General features: G+C 47.1%; 1 protein-coding gene across 1 annotated transcript in view; it reads left to right on the top strand.

Annotated features, from left to right (window-relative positions):
• The window catches only part of SETD1B (SET domain containing 1B), a gene marked incomplete at its 5' end in the record, with an annotated part of 46,157 nt that overhangs the window by 17,716 nt on the left and 11,088 nt on the right, over positions 1-17,353 (top strand). The window contains 2 exon segments of the mRNA XM_010082942.1: positions 11,643-12,413; positions 16,323-16,493. Coding sequence (XP_010081244.1) covers positions 11,643-12,413; positions 16,323-16,493 — 942 coding nt within the window.

Genomic DNA, 17,353 nt, shown 5'->3' with positions numbered 1-17,353 from the left:
GTCTTCTACAAATGTCTAATCCATTTTTAAACCCAACTGCACTTCTGAGTTTTTGCAGTATCCTGTGGCAATGAGGTGCACAGCTGAATTCTGCTCTAGGTGTAAAGTGTTTCCATGTGTTTGTTTTAAACCTCCTGCTTGCTAATTAGGGGACAGGTGGGGAAATCAGCATACTTTACCTCTTGTCTGTTTTTTGAATATTTTATGCTTGCACAAATGGCAGTGGGAATGCAGCCCAGCTGTGGGGTATTTCCACTCTGGTAATTTAGAACAGTTGCGGTTACACAATTTATTTTGCATATAGTGGGGATAGTTTAATAGCAAAAGTTTGATATCTTCTAGGAGGCCATTAGAAATGTAGGGAATGCAGCCCAGCTGTGGGGTATTTCCACTCTGGTAATTTAGAACAGTTGCGGTTACACAATTTATTTTGCATATAGTGGGGATAGTTTAATAGCAAAAGTTTATCTTCTAGGAGGCCATGAGAAATGTAACGAGCTGCACAGAGATTATTTTTGTTAAGGGATCAGTCAACAGTTGGCAGCCACAAGGGTTAAGTTTCCATCACCCGAGAGGAATGGTAGGGGGGAAAAATTGCCTTTCCCTCACTGAGCAGGTTTTGGAGAGGGACAACTTGAAGGTATTTCAGTCTGGATATTGCTTTAGGCTTTGTCTTAGAATTAGGAAGATATTTAATGTTTTAATGAATATGTTACATAGCTCAGCTGATGTGCTTGATCCTCTCCTCTCTGACTGCACTTAGTTAAATCAGAGTACAGCTAGAGAAGGAAAATCTAAGCAGGAAATAAAGCAGTGAAAAATTAAAGATGCCTCCAGAAGGAAGACCCACAAGAGAAATGTTACCAAAGGGGAACTATTTCTTGCTGTCCTCACCCTTAATTTTGAGGAAGAACATCTCTACCCATCCTCTTCAGCTGCTTGAAATAGGCTCCTTGGAGTGAAGCGTCTCCTGCGGTCTAGCTGGGTTTCACTACATCTACGGCACTTTGCTGGGAAGGACTCGTTAGCTTGTGTTGTAATGCTCAGAAAATGAGTGGAGCCTGCTAAGCTCATTAGGGTGCCACTCATCATTTGTGGTCACTGCTGCAAAGGGCTCGCTGCCTGGCCACAGCCAGTTAGAGAAGTTTTTGTCTCTTGAGCCTCTCATTCCCTGAGGTCATTCTCTCCTGCGTCCCAGAGGGCTTGGAGCAGCACTTGCACCGCCTGCAGCAGGGGCTTCATCCAAAGTGGGTAAATGCTTTTTGTCAGATGGTCAAGATCAGGTGGACTGGCTGAACGTCGTCTTCGCAGCAGTTTCGCTGGGAATTTCAGAAACACGGCAGATGTCCTATTGTCCTGTCTTGGGATTATGGCAGTGGCTGTCTCCAGAACAGAACGCCACAAGTTTTCTTATTTGAAACCATACCATGTTGTCACTGTGACTGTAGTAAAGATGATAACAAGGTCCTAAAGACCTTATTAACAGGATGTTCCCTTTTTCAGGCTTTCTTGTTTCTTCTCGACTAGTTGCTACTGGGATAGAAGAGAGCTGCTGGGAGGAGAGTAGTGCTGAGTCTGTGTGACCTCCCAAGCCAGCAGTGGAGGGCTCGTGAAGTCTCACATAAAAATCGGGACTTAAATTCTTTTCCCTTGCTTCTTCCACACTTTCTGGAGAGTAAAAGCTCTACATGTTTGGAAAGGGTGTTCTGGGCTACCTCCATGAGCTGTGGGCTACGGGCTCCTGGATTTTCTTGCAGGTGCCAAAAATAGTTTGGTCTCTGTGCTTCCCAGCTGCATAAACAGATCAGGACGGCACCCTGGAAATTCAGGGCAAGGATAGCTCAAGCTCTTGGAGAGGGGAGGGAGAAGCCAGGCTCATCATTCAGGATGCCTCCTGAGAAGGAAGGCAAGTGTCTGAACTGCTGCCTCAGGATATACTAATGGCACCTGGGTCTTAGAGCAGATGGCAGTGAGCAGAAGAGCATTAAAAGATGATACTGATGCATGATCTAACAGAACATTTTTTTTTTCTTCCCTTCCCTGTTGTCCTTTAAGACCTCGATTCCTTCGTTTCTGCACTCCCTTCTGAGCAGACTCAACCTTGCACAGGTTGCATTGTGGACATCCAGGTCTTGCAAATGGAGCTGCAGTTCGTACTGACAGGGGAGATGCAGAGAGCACTGAACAGAGCACTGAAAATGCTGCCGTAGCTGTAATAACCGTGTGATTTCAGACACTTGAGGGTATAGTAGTAGTAGTAGTACGTAAAAGGGGAAGAATATCAAACTGGCGTAGTTCTGCTGATTAGAACTTGTTTAAATACCGTACGTGTACTGCTCTTCAATAGGGTGAGATCAGCTGGGAAGCTAGGCAGTTTTCCAGGCTTATATGCTTTCTTATCGCCCTGTTGGTATCAAGATCTGAGTTCATGGCTCCGTTTGACCTATGGTTTAAGTATGAAGGTAAGCGGGTAAGCTCAGGGGATGGCATGTGAGCTCCTGCCTGGCACTGAGCTCTAAAGTATCGCTGTACTCTGCACACGCAGTTATTCCACCTTTTTTCCCCCCTTATAGGTGGACTCTGATCTAATGTTGCCAATTCCCTTTATCTTTGTAAAGTGCCTTCTGCTCTCTAGAAATGTGGGTACATGTCTGCGCAACAGTATGAAGAACAAAACGGAGCATTTCAGAATCATTTGGGAAATGAATTTTCTGTATACAGTGTGATTTCTCCGAAATCCCTTGCTTTTCTTTGCATCTTTAGAGAGGGAGGTGCTGCCTCAAAGTCTGCGTCTTTTGCGTGTGGACAGACCCTAGAATAAAATCTACTGATCGTAGCTGAAATGGCAGAAAATGATAGAGAAGCCCATTGCATGCTTACCGACGCCTTTTCTCTTTTACAGAGGGACTGTGTAGTTCCTCTGTTGGATTCGGCTGGTTTGTTCCCAGGACTCTGCATCACTGAACCTGGTGTCTGAAAAGGGCTGTACCTGGGTAGAGCCCGCCTGGCTGTATCAAAGTCTTTGGGAGAAGCAGAGAACATTCCCTGACTAATTTATCTGTAGGGGGTATTTTCTTGCCACTCTACCATCCTTTTATGCATGACTTAGCTTCCCAGCCAACTAAAGCCTTTGAAGTTAGATTGCGAATAGCTCTTCGGCTAGCCCTCCCCCACCATCAAAAATAGGGAAACCAGCACAACCATTGCTGTGGAAAGAGCTTGCCTTGCTACATGTCTCCCCAATGTTAACACCCCTCTCTCTTTTCCTCCTTCTTTTTCCCTACCTCCTCCTCCCCCCTGTAAAGAAACCTTTTTTTCCCTTAATAAGATCTACTTAAGACTTGAGGGAAAAGGCTGTGGTTCCATGAGATGGTAAATCCAATTTTAGGGTGTTTCATATGTGATGAAAAACACTCTGGCCGCATGACGCAGCCCCTGAATTGGCATGCATTCGTCCTGCCAGTTTGGATTTGTTCACATAATGCAGAAGGGGTGACTGTCCAGGCAGGCTTCGCATGGGGGCACACACGGGCTGCCCAGGCATCCCTGGTCTGGGGCTGGGGGCCAGTGACTCCCCGTCTCATACTCTCACTGTATTTTGTGATCTGCCCACTTGTATGTTCACGTTTGTCTCGGCTCTGTGCAGTCAGGGGGTCTGGAAGCTTCCAGTCTCAGTGTTGATGAATGTGGACCCAAAGGATGTCACGTTAGCCTGCACTCTTCTAGAGCTGCCCCTGCGGACACTGGAGAGTCTCTTGTGTGTTCTGGAAGCCCGAGGCAATATCAGGCTTCTCCAGATAGCCCTTCTTCGGCGGTCTTGCCAACAGGAACGATATAACCACGTCATATGCCGTGAAGCTTGCAGTTCAGAGCCTCCTTTCCCTTTTGGAAGGGAGAAGACTTGAATTAAGCCATCACTTTGGTGGAAGGTAATGTACTTGCTAACAAACAGAGCAAACCCTTCAGCAGGTTATTGCCCTCTGCCAATTCATCTCTTCAGGCTTTCTGCTGAGGCAAATCTGGCAGTTGTTTTCCCACTGGCTTAATTTATGGCTCTGAGGCTTGCTATCCTAGGAAGCTTTTGCAGTGGGCTCTTGAAAGTCATGTTGAAAACTGAAGCGTAGTGCTCTCTTGGCGAGAGAGTGGATTTTTGAAAGTACTGAATGCTGCTTGAGTCCTCTTCCCTTTGGAACACATTTCTCAAGTCTTGTTTCTGGATCAGAGACGATCTGGTTACCCAGACCACTCATTGCACTGCATTTGCTTCCCATCTCTGTCCTCTTTGCTTCACATACTGTTGTCTATCCTTCCCTGGGTCTCTTGTTAAATAAAATAAGTTTTTAGCCTTATGGAGATGCTTAGAGGCTGCTTAAGTGTGTGTTTCTTACTCCAGTATCCATTTCAGCTTTTGGAAAGAAGAATCCATGAAGCTTCTGCAGCCACTGCAGCTTCTGTTTACAGTCAAGTGAAATAGCCTGAATCCCTTGTGTTCGATTGTTGCATTTATTTTCTCCTATTTTGTGGAGTTTTTTTGTGGACCACTGTTTCGTGCTCTGTGTCACAATCAGTGGTCCTTGGGCTTTGCTTTGGGAAATACTGACTTAAGCTGCTGCTCCATTCCTTTCCTTGGAGACACTCATGTTATTTCACTGTCCTGTGGGAAGAAGGCAAAGGATAATCCCCGCTGGAGTCTGAAAAGGTGCCTCAAAGTGTTGAGACCCATCTCAGATGCTTGAGCTACCATCTTGACGGCCTGCAGAAAACTGGCGGTGCAGATTTGCATGTGTCTGGGACACTGTCTTTGACACTTCTGTCATTTTAGCTCTTTTTATGATCTTAATTCACTAGATTTTCTAATTATGACATGAACCAGTGGGCAGCCTTCCAACTCTCCCCGCTGCCCTTAAAACACATCAATTTACTTGTGTTCCTAGTGTCAGAAAACCCAGAAAGTGAAGGAGGAGCTCTTTTCCCTTTGTAAGCATTAGCTCCCTGTGCTTCCCCTCCTCAGGAGCCCTTCCTTCCATGAGCCCAGGTGAGCTCCTTCCTCACGTGCTTCCAAATCGCACCTTGTGGCATCTCTCCATGTGCAGGATGGTGTGATTGGGGACCAGAACCTGAGGCAGCACATTGTGAGACACAATCGAGCACCGCGGTGGCTTTTCCCCACCCTCATCCCCATGTTCTGGGACCGATGGGGACTTCTGGGGAATTCTCCCTCTATCCTGTGGTTTGAGGTATCGGCTTCAAGTTCCCTCTTGGCATTAGAATTAAAAAAAAAAAAAAGAAAGTGGCATAATTGAGGCTGGTGTTTACAGCGCTGTTTGTTTGCAATGAGCACCTGAATATAGCTGTCACTTGTTTTACTGGTTGTGCAGCCCTGTAGGTGTGGGGAGGATAGTCTGTGCCAAAGCACGGCAAGGAAGTGCCAGACCAAAACACAAGCTGAGCCAAGACAGTGTGTATGTCAGGTAGGATATTGTCATCTCGTAGAGCTTGAATTCTCTTTTTCAAGTAGTGAGAGATACTTTTGCAATCAATAATAAAGAGACCAAAACACCCAGGTGACTTCTCTCCTCCTGCAAGAAATCCCTGCTCTGCTGCAGCCTTTTCGGTGCCTGTTTTTTGTGGGACATAGTGATCAGTTCATTGCCCCGATCTGTGTTCTGCTCTGCTTCATTTGCAACCTTTGCCTGCGAGTTAAGATTTGCAAAGTGCTGTATAAATATATAGCTATATAAAACCTTGCAATCTTCTGTTCTTGAGATAGAAATACATGTTGCTGAAGGTATTTATAATCACTGATGTGTAATGTGTTAATCTTTCCATTTGCCTGTTCATGAGCTGGGCATTTTATGAGAGTGCGAATACACCTGAAAGCTGTCTTTGTCCCAATTAAAAGCTTCCGTGATTGTAATCGTGTGCTCTGACCGCAGCAGGAAGACGGGTGCTCTCTTAACTGCCCAAAGGGGGATGAAAGACCTGACTAAGCACCCCAGGGCGTCTGGGGAGGAGGCAGAAAGCACACTTCAGCACAGATCCAGGCTGCAGTGACGGTGTGCTAGCCACACGAGCCACCATGGGTGCAGGTGACAGCCCAGTTATCTGAACAGGCTGGAAGGCTCACCCGGGAAGGTACAGGCAGCGGGCTGCTCTGTGTTTTTTTGCTGGTGCATCTAAACTGCTGGCAAACCACTTTGGGTAGCTCTGCCCTCCCGTACTGCACTTCTTTAATACCAGCGAAGTACGTTCCGTGTGTGTGTTCTTTCAGAGGGAGAGCTATATTATAGTTAGCACAGTAAAAATATTTGTATGTATTGTAAATACGGTACCGAGTCTGCCTTGTTAATGCCTGACACCGTGAGGTGTGAATGCTTAGCACGGTCCCTCTGCCATGTCATCATGCCCGAATGCTGCACTCACAGTAAGTAGAGGGCAGTTCGGAGGCCATGGCTTCTCCTTATGTGCTTTGCCAAGAACACGTGGAACCTGCAAGCTCTCCTCTAGCTGAAAGCAGATTGAAAATGAACAAAGCAATGCTCTCTGAAGCACTCGCTGTGCTCCGGTGTGTAGATTTTGGACAGCAAGAGCTATTTCACTCTGTTAGCAAAATGAATGGTGGGATTCTCTGGGCCAAACTTGAATAGGCTTGTATTTTTTTTAAAGGAGTTTTTCATTTAAATTGTGTCTTTGAGGAAGAGTTACAGGTGGCTGGTTTGCATCCTCAGGCTTCCCTTTTGTTCTGGACAATGTTGTAAGAAACATGGCAGGTTTGAAATGTCTCATGCTCTTTGTAAGGATAAAGAATGAATTTTTTATATCCTTGGATGGACTTAATCCAAAACCAAGTGATGACTGCTTGACCAGGTTATGAAAATTGTTTGTCCAAGAACTGCTTCTGATTTTAGTCTAGCTTTATTGAAAGGCTGCTTCTTAACATTTTAAATGGCAAAGATTGTCAGTATTTAAATATGGAGTTCTCTAAGTTTTAGGGCTTAAGGAGGGAATTTTTTTTGTTCTATTTGGTTTCCGTGAGAGCAAGTTGCAGCAGGCTTAAAGGTTTGCCATTTCTTGCAAGCACGGGATGCTTCACTTCATTAAAGCTGATGACTTTGCATTGTGCTGAATGCCATTGATCCTCTGTTTCGTTATTTTGATGCACCAGAGATCAGCCAGGCTATGTCAGAGGAGTTGCTAGGTTCCCTACCTCAAATATAAGTGACTTGGTACCCAGCAGAATATTTAAGTGAAATTAACTCTGAGCTGATGGTATTCAAAACTCATTCTGAAATTCTGAGTAGATTTCTTTATCAGATGGCCTTTTTAAAAGGAAATGAAAGCATGCGAAGTTCCTCTGCCCGTAGGAAAGGTACCGAACGTGCTGTACGATGAAGCTCCCAGCCGCTGCTGTAGTGTCAGTGCTCCTCTGGGTCGGGGAGAGAACTGCCTCTTCGCATCTGGAAACTGCCTGTTCTGCATGCAAATATTAGGATGTAGTTTCTTTTTTCTGCAGGTATGAACATTTGCTTGCTAAATGCTGGGTATTGCTCCGAGATAAGACCGATACCCTGCATTCAGTGGCTCTCTACCCCATCATTATTCAGGCTGATTCAGGAGTGAGATCTCAGGATGTTCCCTCCGCTTGCCTGTGCTAAAACGCGCTGTACCAATATTGAAGGTGGCAGTTAGCATTTTGGGTGAACAATGAACGAGGCCATTTATAACCAGTTACGCTGACGTGAGTCTTTCCCAACAAATTTGCATCATTAAGACACCTTTGGAAAAATGTGTCATACGCATAATTACATACCTGTTTTGCTAACTCTTAATTTAATTAATGCAAATTAAAGATGGCAGCACAAATTAATTTAGTTGGAAATGGCTTTTCTCTCAGTGGGCTGAAGGGAGGTTTTCTGGAGGCATTGTACCGAATGCCCTCAAGAAATGTGCAGGTGAACTCCAGGACTGATTGACACTGTTTTTTTGGCAGTGATGGCCATGACATCCGTATAGCAGTACGTATGCCACCTACCAGCTCGCTTTTTTCCCCTTGTGAGAGCAAAGAGGGAGGCCAGCTAGGAGGTGGTTTCTTTGGTTGGACAGTGTAGCTACTTTTTAGCTCTAACCTGAGAGGCATTTTGTAGCAACCACGGTAAATCCAGGTTTAGACAGGTGACTGAAAAGAAATTCGTATCATGAAAGATCTTCCTATGTCTTCCCTTGGTTTCCCCTTCTGTACCTTGATCTCTCTCACTCAGTTGATGCTCATGCTTTTCCCCATTAGATAAAATTTTCCTGTAACTGCTCATCCGCTTTAAATATTAATGTCTCTTAACTTTCTTTAAAGGCTTCCTTGTAGATGATCTTTTGGTTTGACCTCTTTCCTAACCTTACGTATTCTTCCCCACTGCCTTTTTGCTCTTTTCTCCCTGCTGCTTAATCTCTTTTCTTTTACCCTTTCCATCTTCCTTGGGATAAAGCTGGAGCACAGACTGTGCAAGTGCAGGTGAGGTGTCAGCCCAACATTGTAGGAAGCAGGGAATCTGTTGTTGCTTCCTGACAACCCATCTGAGCACCAGAAGAATTAAAAAAAAAAAACAAAAAACTTACAATCTTCCAAAAGTGCTAGTTATTGTTTCAGCAGTTCTCACTTCAGCTTAAGTAAAAATAAACGCATGTATGAATGAAGAAAGCTGGTGTGTGCTACAGTGGAGTTCGGCTAGTCCTGCCCCTCTCTGCAATTTCAGGATTGGCTTTTTCTGTCTGGTATTTCCTTCAAGAGGGAAAACCAACCTCCTTCATCAGGCAGGATTCTTCGGTACTGAGACTGAGTAAAGGGCTGGTGTGGGTGGGAGTGGGCTCTGGGTGATGGGCAGGAGCACGGCAGGACTGGCTGAGATGGGCTCGTCGGGCTCCAGGAGGGGAGGGCTTGGCTTGGGCAGGCACTTGGGGACTGGTGTGTGCTCAGCAGGGACTCATCTTGAGCGGTGACTCAGACATCCAGCTTTTGCAACTGGAGCCAGTGCTTTTCACAGTGCCTTTTGTGTTCATTTACTGGAAAACGGGGTCTGTTTCACATGAAACTTGTTTACACCTGCTGCAGTCGTCATCTTTGCTCTTCCTTTGCCCCTTTCACTGGAGCTGCGGTAGTTGAAGCTGCAGAATGTCCTTTCATTCCCCAGCATCCTCGGCGTGGGACGTGACTGCAATAGAGCAGCTGGGGAGAGGATGCGGGGTGTGAGACCCAGTCAGAAATGTTAGCCAGATGTGGACAGCTCAAGGAGGAGAGGATACAATTCAGCTCTGGAAAGGCTCGAGTGCAAGGGGTTATTAATTCCGCTTCTCTTTTTTGAGCTGTTCATTGTAGGGTTTACAAAAACACCTTCAGAGTACCTCCCCGCATGTACAGATGCACTAAAGCAATTCGGCAAGTACAGCGGAGTCCCCTCTCCGTTACCAGGGGACCGATAGCACTCGCTGCAGCGCTTTCCAGGCTCGTGCTTTCAGCCCTTCTGCGGGGGTAAATGGTGGTCTCCTTGTTGAGCTGAGGGGTTGGGCATTTTCAGACCCCTAGAACTGAGAGTGGCGTTTCAGGGGTGACCCATGCGGTGTGCGAGCCGGTGGGTTCCCGCTGCAGCAGAGGAATGCGGGCAAGCCGGGGCGAGGGGAGGTGCTAGGACAGGAGGATTTGCAAAGCTGCTGTTGCAAGCGTTGTGCTCAGCCTGCTCTCTGGTGGTAGCTACTGTAGCAGAGATGACCTTTGATAAAACGTGAGGCGTTTGGTTTGATTTGGATAGCTGTGGTTGCTCAGCTTCATACAGCTACAGTTCATAGCAGAGTCATCAACTCCGCTGCTCTTGCTTTTGTTCCTTTACCCTTGTGCAAAATTCACGGGTTAAAAATCAAATCACAGCAGCTTCAGGATGAGAACTGCCAACAAAGCCTGCTTCCCAGTGGTTCTCCAGTGTCCGATAAGGGCTGAGCTTTATTGCTCTTTTCTTTCAGACTGGGGACACTAGTAGGAGAGCAGACAGAAGAGGCACCTGCTGGCACGAAACGTGGAAGAAATAAACAGCTTTGAGATTTTCAGTCCAATGTGGCTGAAAACAGCCGTCAGGTTCCAAAACTTTCCAGGATTGAGATACAGAGAAGCACTTAAAGACCACTTGATCATGATCTTCTCCTGCCTTGATGGGCCAGAGCCCACAGCACGCAGGGCAGGCAGGAGAGCTCCGGCGGAGGTGGAGCATCGCTGTTGTGCTCCGGTCTGCGCTGGTGAATGTGGGGATGCTCTTTATTTAGATGAGCTGGTGGCAGCATGCAAGATGTTTGTCTGGGTTTTTCGTGCAGAGCTGTTGTGAGGAAGGAAGTGCTTGGTAAAGTCGTTTGATGGAGGCAGGTCAGTCGTGCTTGTAGAGAGTCTGGCAGAGAAGGTCGTAATGAGTGCTTCTGCTTTTCAGTCCTGAAAATAGCTGGGGCACGTTTGCTGTGACAAGAGTGGTGGGTTTTGACGATTTTAGCTGGGGAAAAAGGAAGAATGGGAGAAATAGTTCTGGAGAAGGTTGTTGGGACCCTGTGCTGTCTTTGCTGATATCCCACTAATAAAACACCAGCCCCACTGGTGTTTCCTAGATAAACTGTCGGTGTGTTGGGTACGTCTTCCAGCAATATTTGGTTTCTGTATTTCTTATCAGGATTTGTTTTAATAATACCCGAGGGGTGTGACTGTGATACGTGTGGTTTCTTTCTGCTGGAGACACCTTCAGGACTGCAGTGGCTGTAGGGCACAGTGTGCAGGTGGGACCATTTGTTGTTGAGGATGGGGCTGGCTGGTGGGGCCCTTCTGTTGTAGAGACCTAGTCAGGCAGCTTTGAGACTTCAGAGCAAGCAGGCACCCTCAGTTTTAATCCGGTTTCCATCCCTTTGACAGTGGAGGTGGGATATCGTTTTAGCATTTTATATAACTCTGTGTCTCTTGTGGCTAGTAAAGTATTAATTTTGCCTAAGAACGTGACATGTGCTATGTCTTTGAATCCCAGCATTTATGACTCTGATGTTTAAAGGCAATTTAAGCAGATTTGGGGTTCTTTTTTCCATGTGAATTGCTGTGGTCTAGTCAAGACAACTTCTAGTAGCAGCAATCATGTGGAAGTATTATCTTCCCACAATTAGAGGTTAAGAGTTGACAGCAAATGAGCCAGGGATTATAATTAAAAAAGAGGGTAGTTCTTTGTACATGGTGAAAACTAAGGAATGAAAACTCATGGTGTAATGCACCTGTCAGATTAGATGCAAATAAGAGATAATGTATCTTGCCGTGAAAGACATTTGGATTGTGTGTATTTTGCTGGGCACTGGAGCAATTCCTCCAATTCCATGGAAGCTGAGGTTTTTGTTCAGTTGGCACTGATGCTCTTTTAGAAAGCTTTTACCTCTCTGCTTCCCGAGGTCTGACATGGAAGAGAAAAGCTTCAATAGGCACCAGCTGCTCAATGGGCCCTGTCTTTTCAGGGCACTGCTTGCTTTTCTCCGTTCCCAATTAAAACGTGTGCTAGACTTAGCTTTTGTTTGAAGCAGCCAGTGTTGTGGTATTTAACGTAAAAGGAACGTGCTCCTCACCTTTTCTCTCTCTTTTGTTGCAGGGTCAGCATTCTTCAGGGGAGGACATGGAAATCTCTGATGACGAGACCAACCCTGCGCCCATCACCAGTGCAGAATGTGCCAAAACCATTGTGGTGAACTCCTCCGTCAGCAACACAGCTGTGATGGCCCCATCGATCCCCCCCTTGCCACCACCAGGATTCCCTCCTCTTCCTCCTCCACCACCTCCACAGCCAGGCTTCCCGATGCCTCCACCGCTACCTCCGCCACCTCCACCCACTCACCCTGCTGTCACCGTCCCTCCGCCTCCACTCCCTGCCCCTCCTGGGGTCCCTCCGCCTCATATCTTGCCTCCGCTTCCTCCGTTCCATCCTGGCATGTTCCCTGTCATGCAAGTGGATATGATAAGTGTCTTGGGCAACCAGTGGGGTGGCATGCCAATGTCCTTCCAGATGCAAACTCAGATGCTGAGCCGCATGATGCAGGCACAAAACACGTACCAGTACCCACCTTTCATGACGGGGCGGATGCAGTTTGTGAATCTTCCGCCCTACCGCCCTTTCTCGATGGGAGCAGCACTTGGTCGTGGACAGCAGTGGCCGCCATTGCCCAAGTTTGACCCCTCGGTTCCCCCACCGGGTTATGAGCCGAAGAAGGAAGATCCCCACAAAGCCACTGTGGATGGAGTCCTCCTGGTCATAGTGAAGGAACTAAAGGCTATCATGAAAAGGGACCTGAACCGGAAGATGGTTGAAGTGGTAGCCTTTCGGGCATTTGATGACTGGTGGGACAAGAAGGAACGTCTGGCAAAGGTAGGCTTTCATGTACTCTGCTCTGGATCCTGGGGAGAACTGTTCTTAGTGCTTGTGGCCAAGGCATGGATAAGCAGGGATCTGAAATTGACTTTAAAAAAGCCCCACAACCCTAAAATGCGATGGTAACTAAAACAGAAGCAAACTAAAGCCATGGAATGGCTTTGCTGTGAGAAATCCCATTGCTTGAGGCTGCTGAAATTAAATGGGAGGCATGCATGTCCCTGCCGCTCGCCTGCCTCCGTGCCTCCCTGTGCAGCTGGTCTTCATGCCGAGGCAGGCAGCAGGAGTGGGTGCTGGGAGCAGCAGACCTCAGCCTGCAGGTATCTGGAAGATGCTCCATCACTTCGTGCACCTGTTTCGGGACAGGTTAGCACCTGGGTATTTAACCTGGCTTATTTCCATGGTGCCACTCCATATGTGCAGGCATTTCATGCTGCTTTGCCAGCAGAACAAACACAGGCTGGCAATTTTAGTCCTTCATAGTCATTGATGGAGCTTCCCTCTGCAGAGTTATCTCTGAACATGTGTGGAGCCCGAAGTGCTCACCTAGGAGTGACCTGCTGCTCTGTCTCGCACCCTCCTGCTGATTTGAATGCGGGCCTGAGGAAGAAGTGTTTCGTTGTCAGTGTCATCCCTCTGCTTTGGGGTGGATCTCCTCCTCATCCGCTCCAGCTTTGGGGCCACCTCAGGGCAGCCCCTTCTGCACAAGGGATGAAGCACAGCTTGAACTTTATGAGGGTCTGGGATGTTCATCTTGTATGTAGTCATAGGACAAGGCTAGCTGCTCCTACAGACAGAGCACGTACACATGGGAGAGTCCTCTCCACTGTACTCCTTCCAGGAAGGCATTCGAGAGTTTGGAGGAGGCTGCTCTTGCACCTCGAAAACCCAGGTTATTCCCTTCCTCTCATCTCCTTTCCCTTTTCACGCTCAGTGCAGTATTTCCAGGGCTTGAAATTTGAAAAGTTTAGCTCTTTGGGGTTTTTTTGGTGGTCTGATGCACTGCTGGCTGCCTCCAGGAAGGGATTTGCAGGAGGAAATGACCCTGAGATCAGGAGACAAATGTGCAAGGGCTTCTTACGTCTGAGAGGAAGCTGAAGTTCAGCTCCAAAAAAACTAAAGTCAGATGCAACAGGAGTGTTTGAAACCACGAAGCCACTATTTTGTGTTCACCACTTTGATGAGATCTGTGGGTATTTCCAGTTTGCTATGTTCTTCTGACCTCCCCATGTACACAGAAGCAATTAACCTGAGAGCTGAACGTTGGCCAAATACACAAGGAGTTTCAGGGATTAGTTAAGAAAACAACTTTGCGTGAATTGTCTGATCCTTTCTCAGACAAATTAAAGTGTACCTCAGCTGGCAAATAGCTCTGTGATCTAATACGTGGTGAATTTGTTACTCCCAAAAAAAAGCTGACACTGTAGAAAGGTTCATGCTAAGCTCAAAATTACTATTACAGTGAATTATTGGGGAAAAAAAACCCAAACCAACAAACCAAACCACACCACAACCTGCAGATACATCTTCTGTTTCAGATGCCAGTTTTCAGAGTAGTACTTTCACCGTGTGCTTTTGTAAGCCAGTTGCGTGTTAACTCTAGCACCTGGAAGCGCTCCCTGGCTTTCCGGAGAGGTTGGTGATGCTGCTGCTGAACAGCTGGTTGATGACAGTGTAATTTGCTCTGGCTTAGAGCTGGCTGGCATGTCATGTAGTGAGAAACCTGGTCCCTCTCCTCCTGACTAATGCTCAGAGTTTCTGCCTCCTGCCAGTGAGCGTGTGCTGAACAGTTTTGGCCCCTGAGTTTCCAGGGCAGTGAGGGAAACAAATCCAGCAAATAGTTGCAAAAGCAGCAACTGAAGTACCTAAGAAATTGTTTTAATCCAGACATCTGCAGTGAAGAAGCAGAAGCCAGTCAAGGCAGATCTTCAGCGGCTGCTCGGGCTCTTTTATATCCCGAGCTATGGCTGGATTTAGCACGTTCCTCCACTACCTCGTATTTGTAACCCACTTGGGGAAGGGAAGCCAATGGTACCACAAGCAGCTTGCCACAGTCCTTGCTGCAGGTTATGTTGGATGGGAGCAGCCTAACTGAAAATATGAAATTGCTGCATGGAAAAACACTTGTACTTTCAGTCCAGGAACAGAAATGCCAGAACCATTGCTGCTTCAGGGCACCACCTGGAGAAGCCTCTGCCAGGCCAGGTGCTGCTGTTGCCTGCAGAAAAATCTCCCAGATTTCAGAGCCTCCTTTCTGCTAGGACTGGGCACCCACTGCCATTGGTGTGGAACAGGTTTCCTTCTCAGTCATAAGCTGCCTGCTTTTGCTGAAGGAAAACAGAATAAGAGAATTCAGCTTGAACTGTACCTTCCTGTTGCTGGTCTTTATGCACGTGCAAGGATGAGCCAACTGGGCTTGCTGGTGGCAGCTGGAGTTCAGTTCCCCACGTACTTCACCATCACACTGGTTTTTCTAGAATGGACTAAGACCGCCAGGCACTGTTTGAGCTGAGATGATCCTCCAGAAGGGTGGGAAAACTCAAGGGTGAAACTGGTGTCCTTGGTCAGGCACGATGGAAAATATATGGGGTGAAAGCTGCTGAGGAGCATGTTCGTAGGAAAGGCAGCACGTACCATGGACCTCATCTGCCAGAGTTGGGGGAAAACTCTTCCATGTTCCCGAATCTGAAGATGGATTTCAGTTTGAACGCCTCGGTAAGATGCATTAAGCAGAGTGCCAGGTGCCAGGAGTAACCAGCCGTCCCTGGCCACGGAGTGCCACCGCCTGGATTCCCTGCTTGATATTCCCATTAGTCTTGTCCCTCATTAGCAGGAGAGCTGAGCGTACACTTCCTCTTCGGTGATTACAGCCAGCTTCAGCAAATTAGCTCTGTTAATGTCTGTGAGAGAAACTGACTTTTAGATGGTGTTACGCCACTGGCTGCTGCGAGTGAACGTTGCCTCTGGTGCCCTTCGCTCAAGAGGAGCGTGGCGTGCTGCCGTGCGTGATGCTCTCCCCGGCTCATCTGCCTCTCCACGGCTGCAGGGGTTTGGATTCCTGCTCTTCCTCCATCCACACCTTGGCTCTGGTGAAAAGGGGTTTGTTGTGGCTGAGGAGGGGTGAGGCTGTGTGTCTAGTTACCAAGTTTTATAGACCCTTGGGTGTGTCACATAAATATTTTGATTTTCCTTTTTCCCAGGACTGGAGCATTCTGACAGTTTTTGTGGACTTGGGCTGTGGTTGCTGTGTGAATGTGTGTGTGTGATTTTTGACTCACCATACTGTGCCTTGCACTAAAAAGAAAAAAGCAAATAGGTGGTCTGAAGTTGCTTTCAGTTATGTGGGTTAGTAAATGAAGGTAGATAACACAGTGTTAGGCTAACTTACCTGAAGCACACTTGAGTTATTTGTGAAAGGTATATGTGTAGCTGGTCCTCTCCTGTGAGGTATTTTGGCCTGTGTTAAGCTGTGGGTGAAGGAAACTGAGATAATGTTTTAAAACCCTCAGTGAAGAAAGTAAGAGTGTCTGCTCTGCCACCTGACAGTGTGATGGCTGCAAATGCAACGTCACTTGGTGTCCTGTGCCCAGGCACTGCTCTGGAAGCCCCAGCAGGTTCGTCTCCAGCAGTTTTAGTGCCCTGTGCAGAGAAAATAACTTTTTAAAATGCAAAGGGGAGAAGGCTTCTCAGAGACAGAAAGGTCTCGTTATCAAGAAGAGCTGCTGCACCTTCTCCCTTTCAAGCGTTTGTGGCCATGTGGTGCATCTTCAGATGCCCTTGCCTTCTGAGAAACTGATGCCTGGGCAAGGCAGTGATATTTCACACACCTCAACTGTTTAGATGGTTTCCAGAGTTTGTGCACTCCCCAGGAAACTTTCCTTCTCAAGTGTGCTTTCTCTGTTGCAGGCATCTCTCACTCCAGTGAAAGCTGGAGGAGAACTGGAGGACAAACCAAAGCCAAAGGATCGAATCGCATCTTGTCTTTTGGAGAACTGGAACAAAGGGGAAGGCCTGGGATATGAGGGAATCGGCTTGGGCATTGGGCTAAGAGGGGCCATCCGATTGCCATCCTTCAAGGTAAAAACAAAGACCTGTCTTCATTATGCTAACATTCCTTAAAGGGGCGTTAGGAGGGCAGACCTGTCCAGCTTTGTGCCCCGAAGCCCTACAGGCTGGTCAGCCACAGTCTGTTGACTTGTGGGGTTCCTCCTGACAGCATCACTCGTAACCCACCAGTACACCATAAGAGCAGGGATCCTCTTTCCCAACCTGAGCTTTTCATCCACCACTAGTGTGGATTGTCTGTAAAGGATCTCCCTGCTCTGCAGGGTAAACGGGACATTTGCCTGCGTTGAGGACATTTCAGCATGATTGTAAAAATATGCTCATAGTGCTTTGCAGAGTAACTATTTTTCTTAGAATGTCTTGCAGTTTGGCAGCTGAGTCTCACCTGAAGTTCGGTTAAAAGTGTTCTCTGCCTCATGTGAGTTTACAGAATCAGACCCACAAGCATAGAGTCACATATTTTAAAGAGCATTTGCATAAAAAAAGAAAAGTATCTTAAAAAAATGGGGAGGGGAGGGCAAGGGAGGTTAGAAGGCTTCCCTGAAATTAGGGTTTTGAATGCACAGAAAGTGCAAGTAAAGTTTTGGGATGAGAGATTCTGACGTTTTCATTCAGAATAAAACTTGCTCTGAGGTTCTTTAAGATGTCGTAGGCTCAGGCTCTCTGTTCTGCTACATCTCAGACACATGCATCTGTCAAGAGTTTTCTCTGTCACCTTCAAAGTACCTGGTGATGACATGCACCATGCTGGTACCCAGAGTGTTTTGATGCAAATTGAAGGGGTAGAATTTCATTCACAGTGAAACTCTGTTTGCAAGCAAATAAAGGGATCAAGAGCTGGGGAAGTGGCCCTTGGTTTCTGGGTGCAAGTC

This window comes from Pterocles gutturalis, unplaced genomic scaffold, assembly GCF_000699245.1.
Source record: "Pterocles gutturalis isolate BGI_N339 unplaced genomic scaffold, ASM69924v1 scaffold11240, whole genome shotgun sequence".
In the NCBI taxonomy this organism is placed as follows: Eukaryota; Metazoa; Chordata; class Aves; order Pterocliformes; family Pteroclidae; genus Pterocles; species Pterocles gutturalis.
The sequence above is the reverse complement of the archived record's forward strand: the minus strand, read 5'-3'. Positions and strand labels throughout refer to the sequence as shown.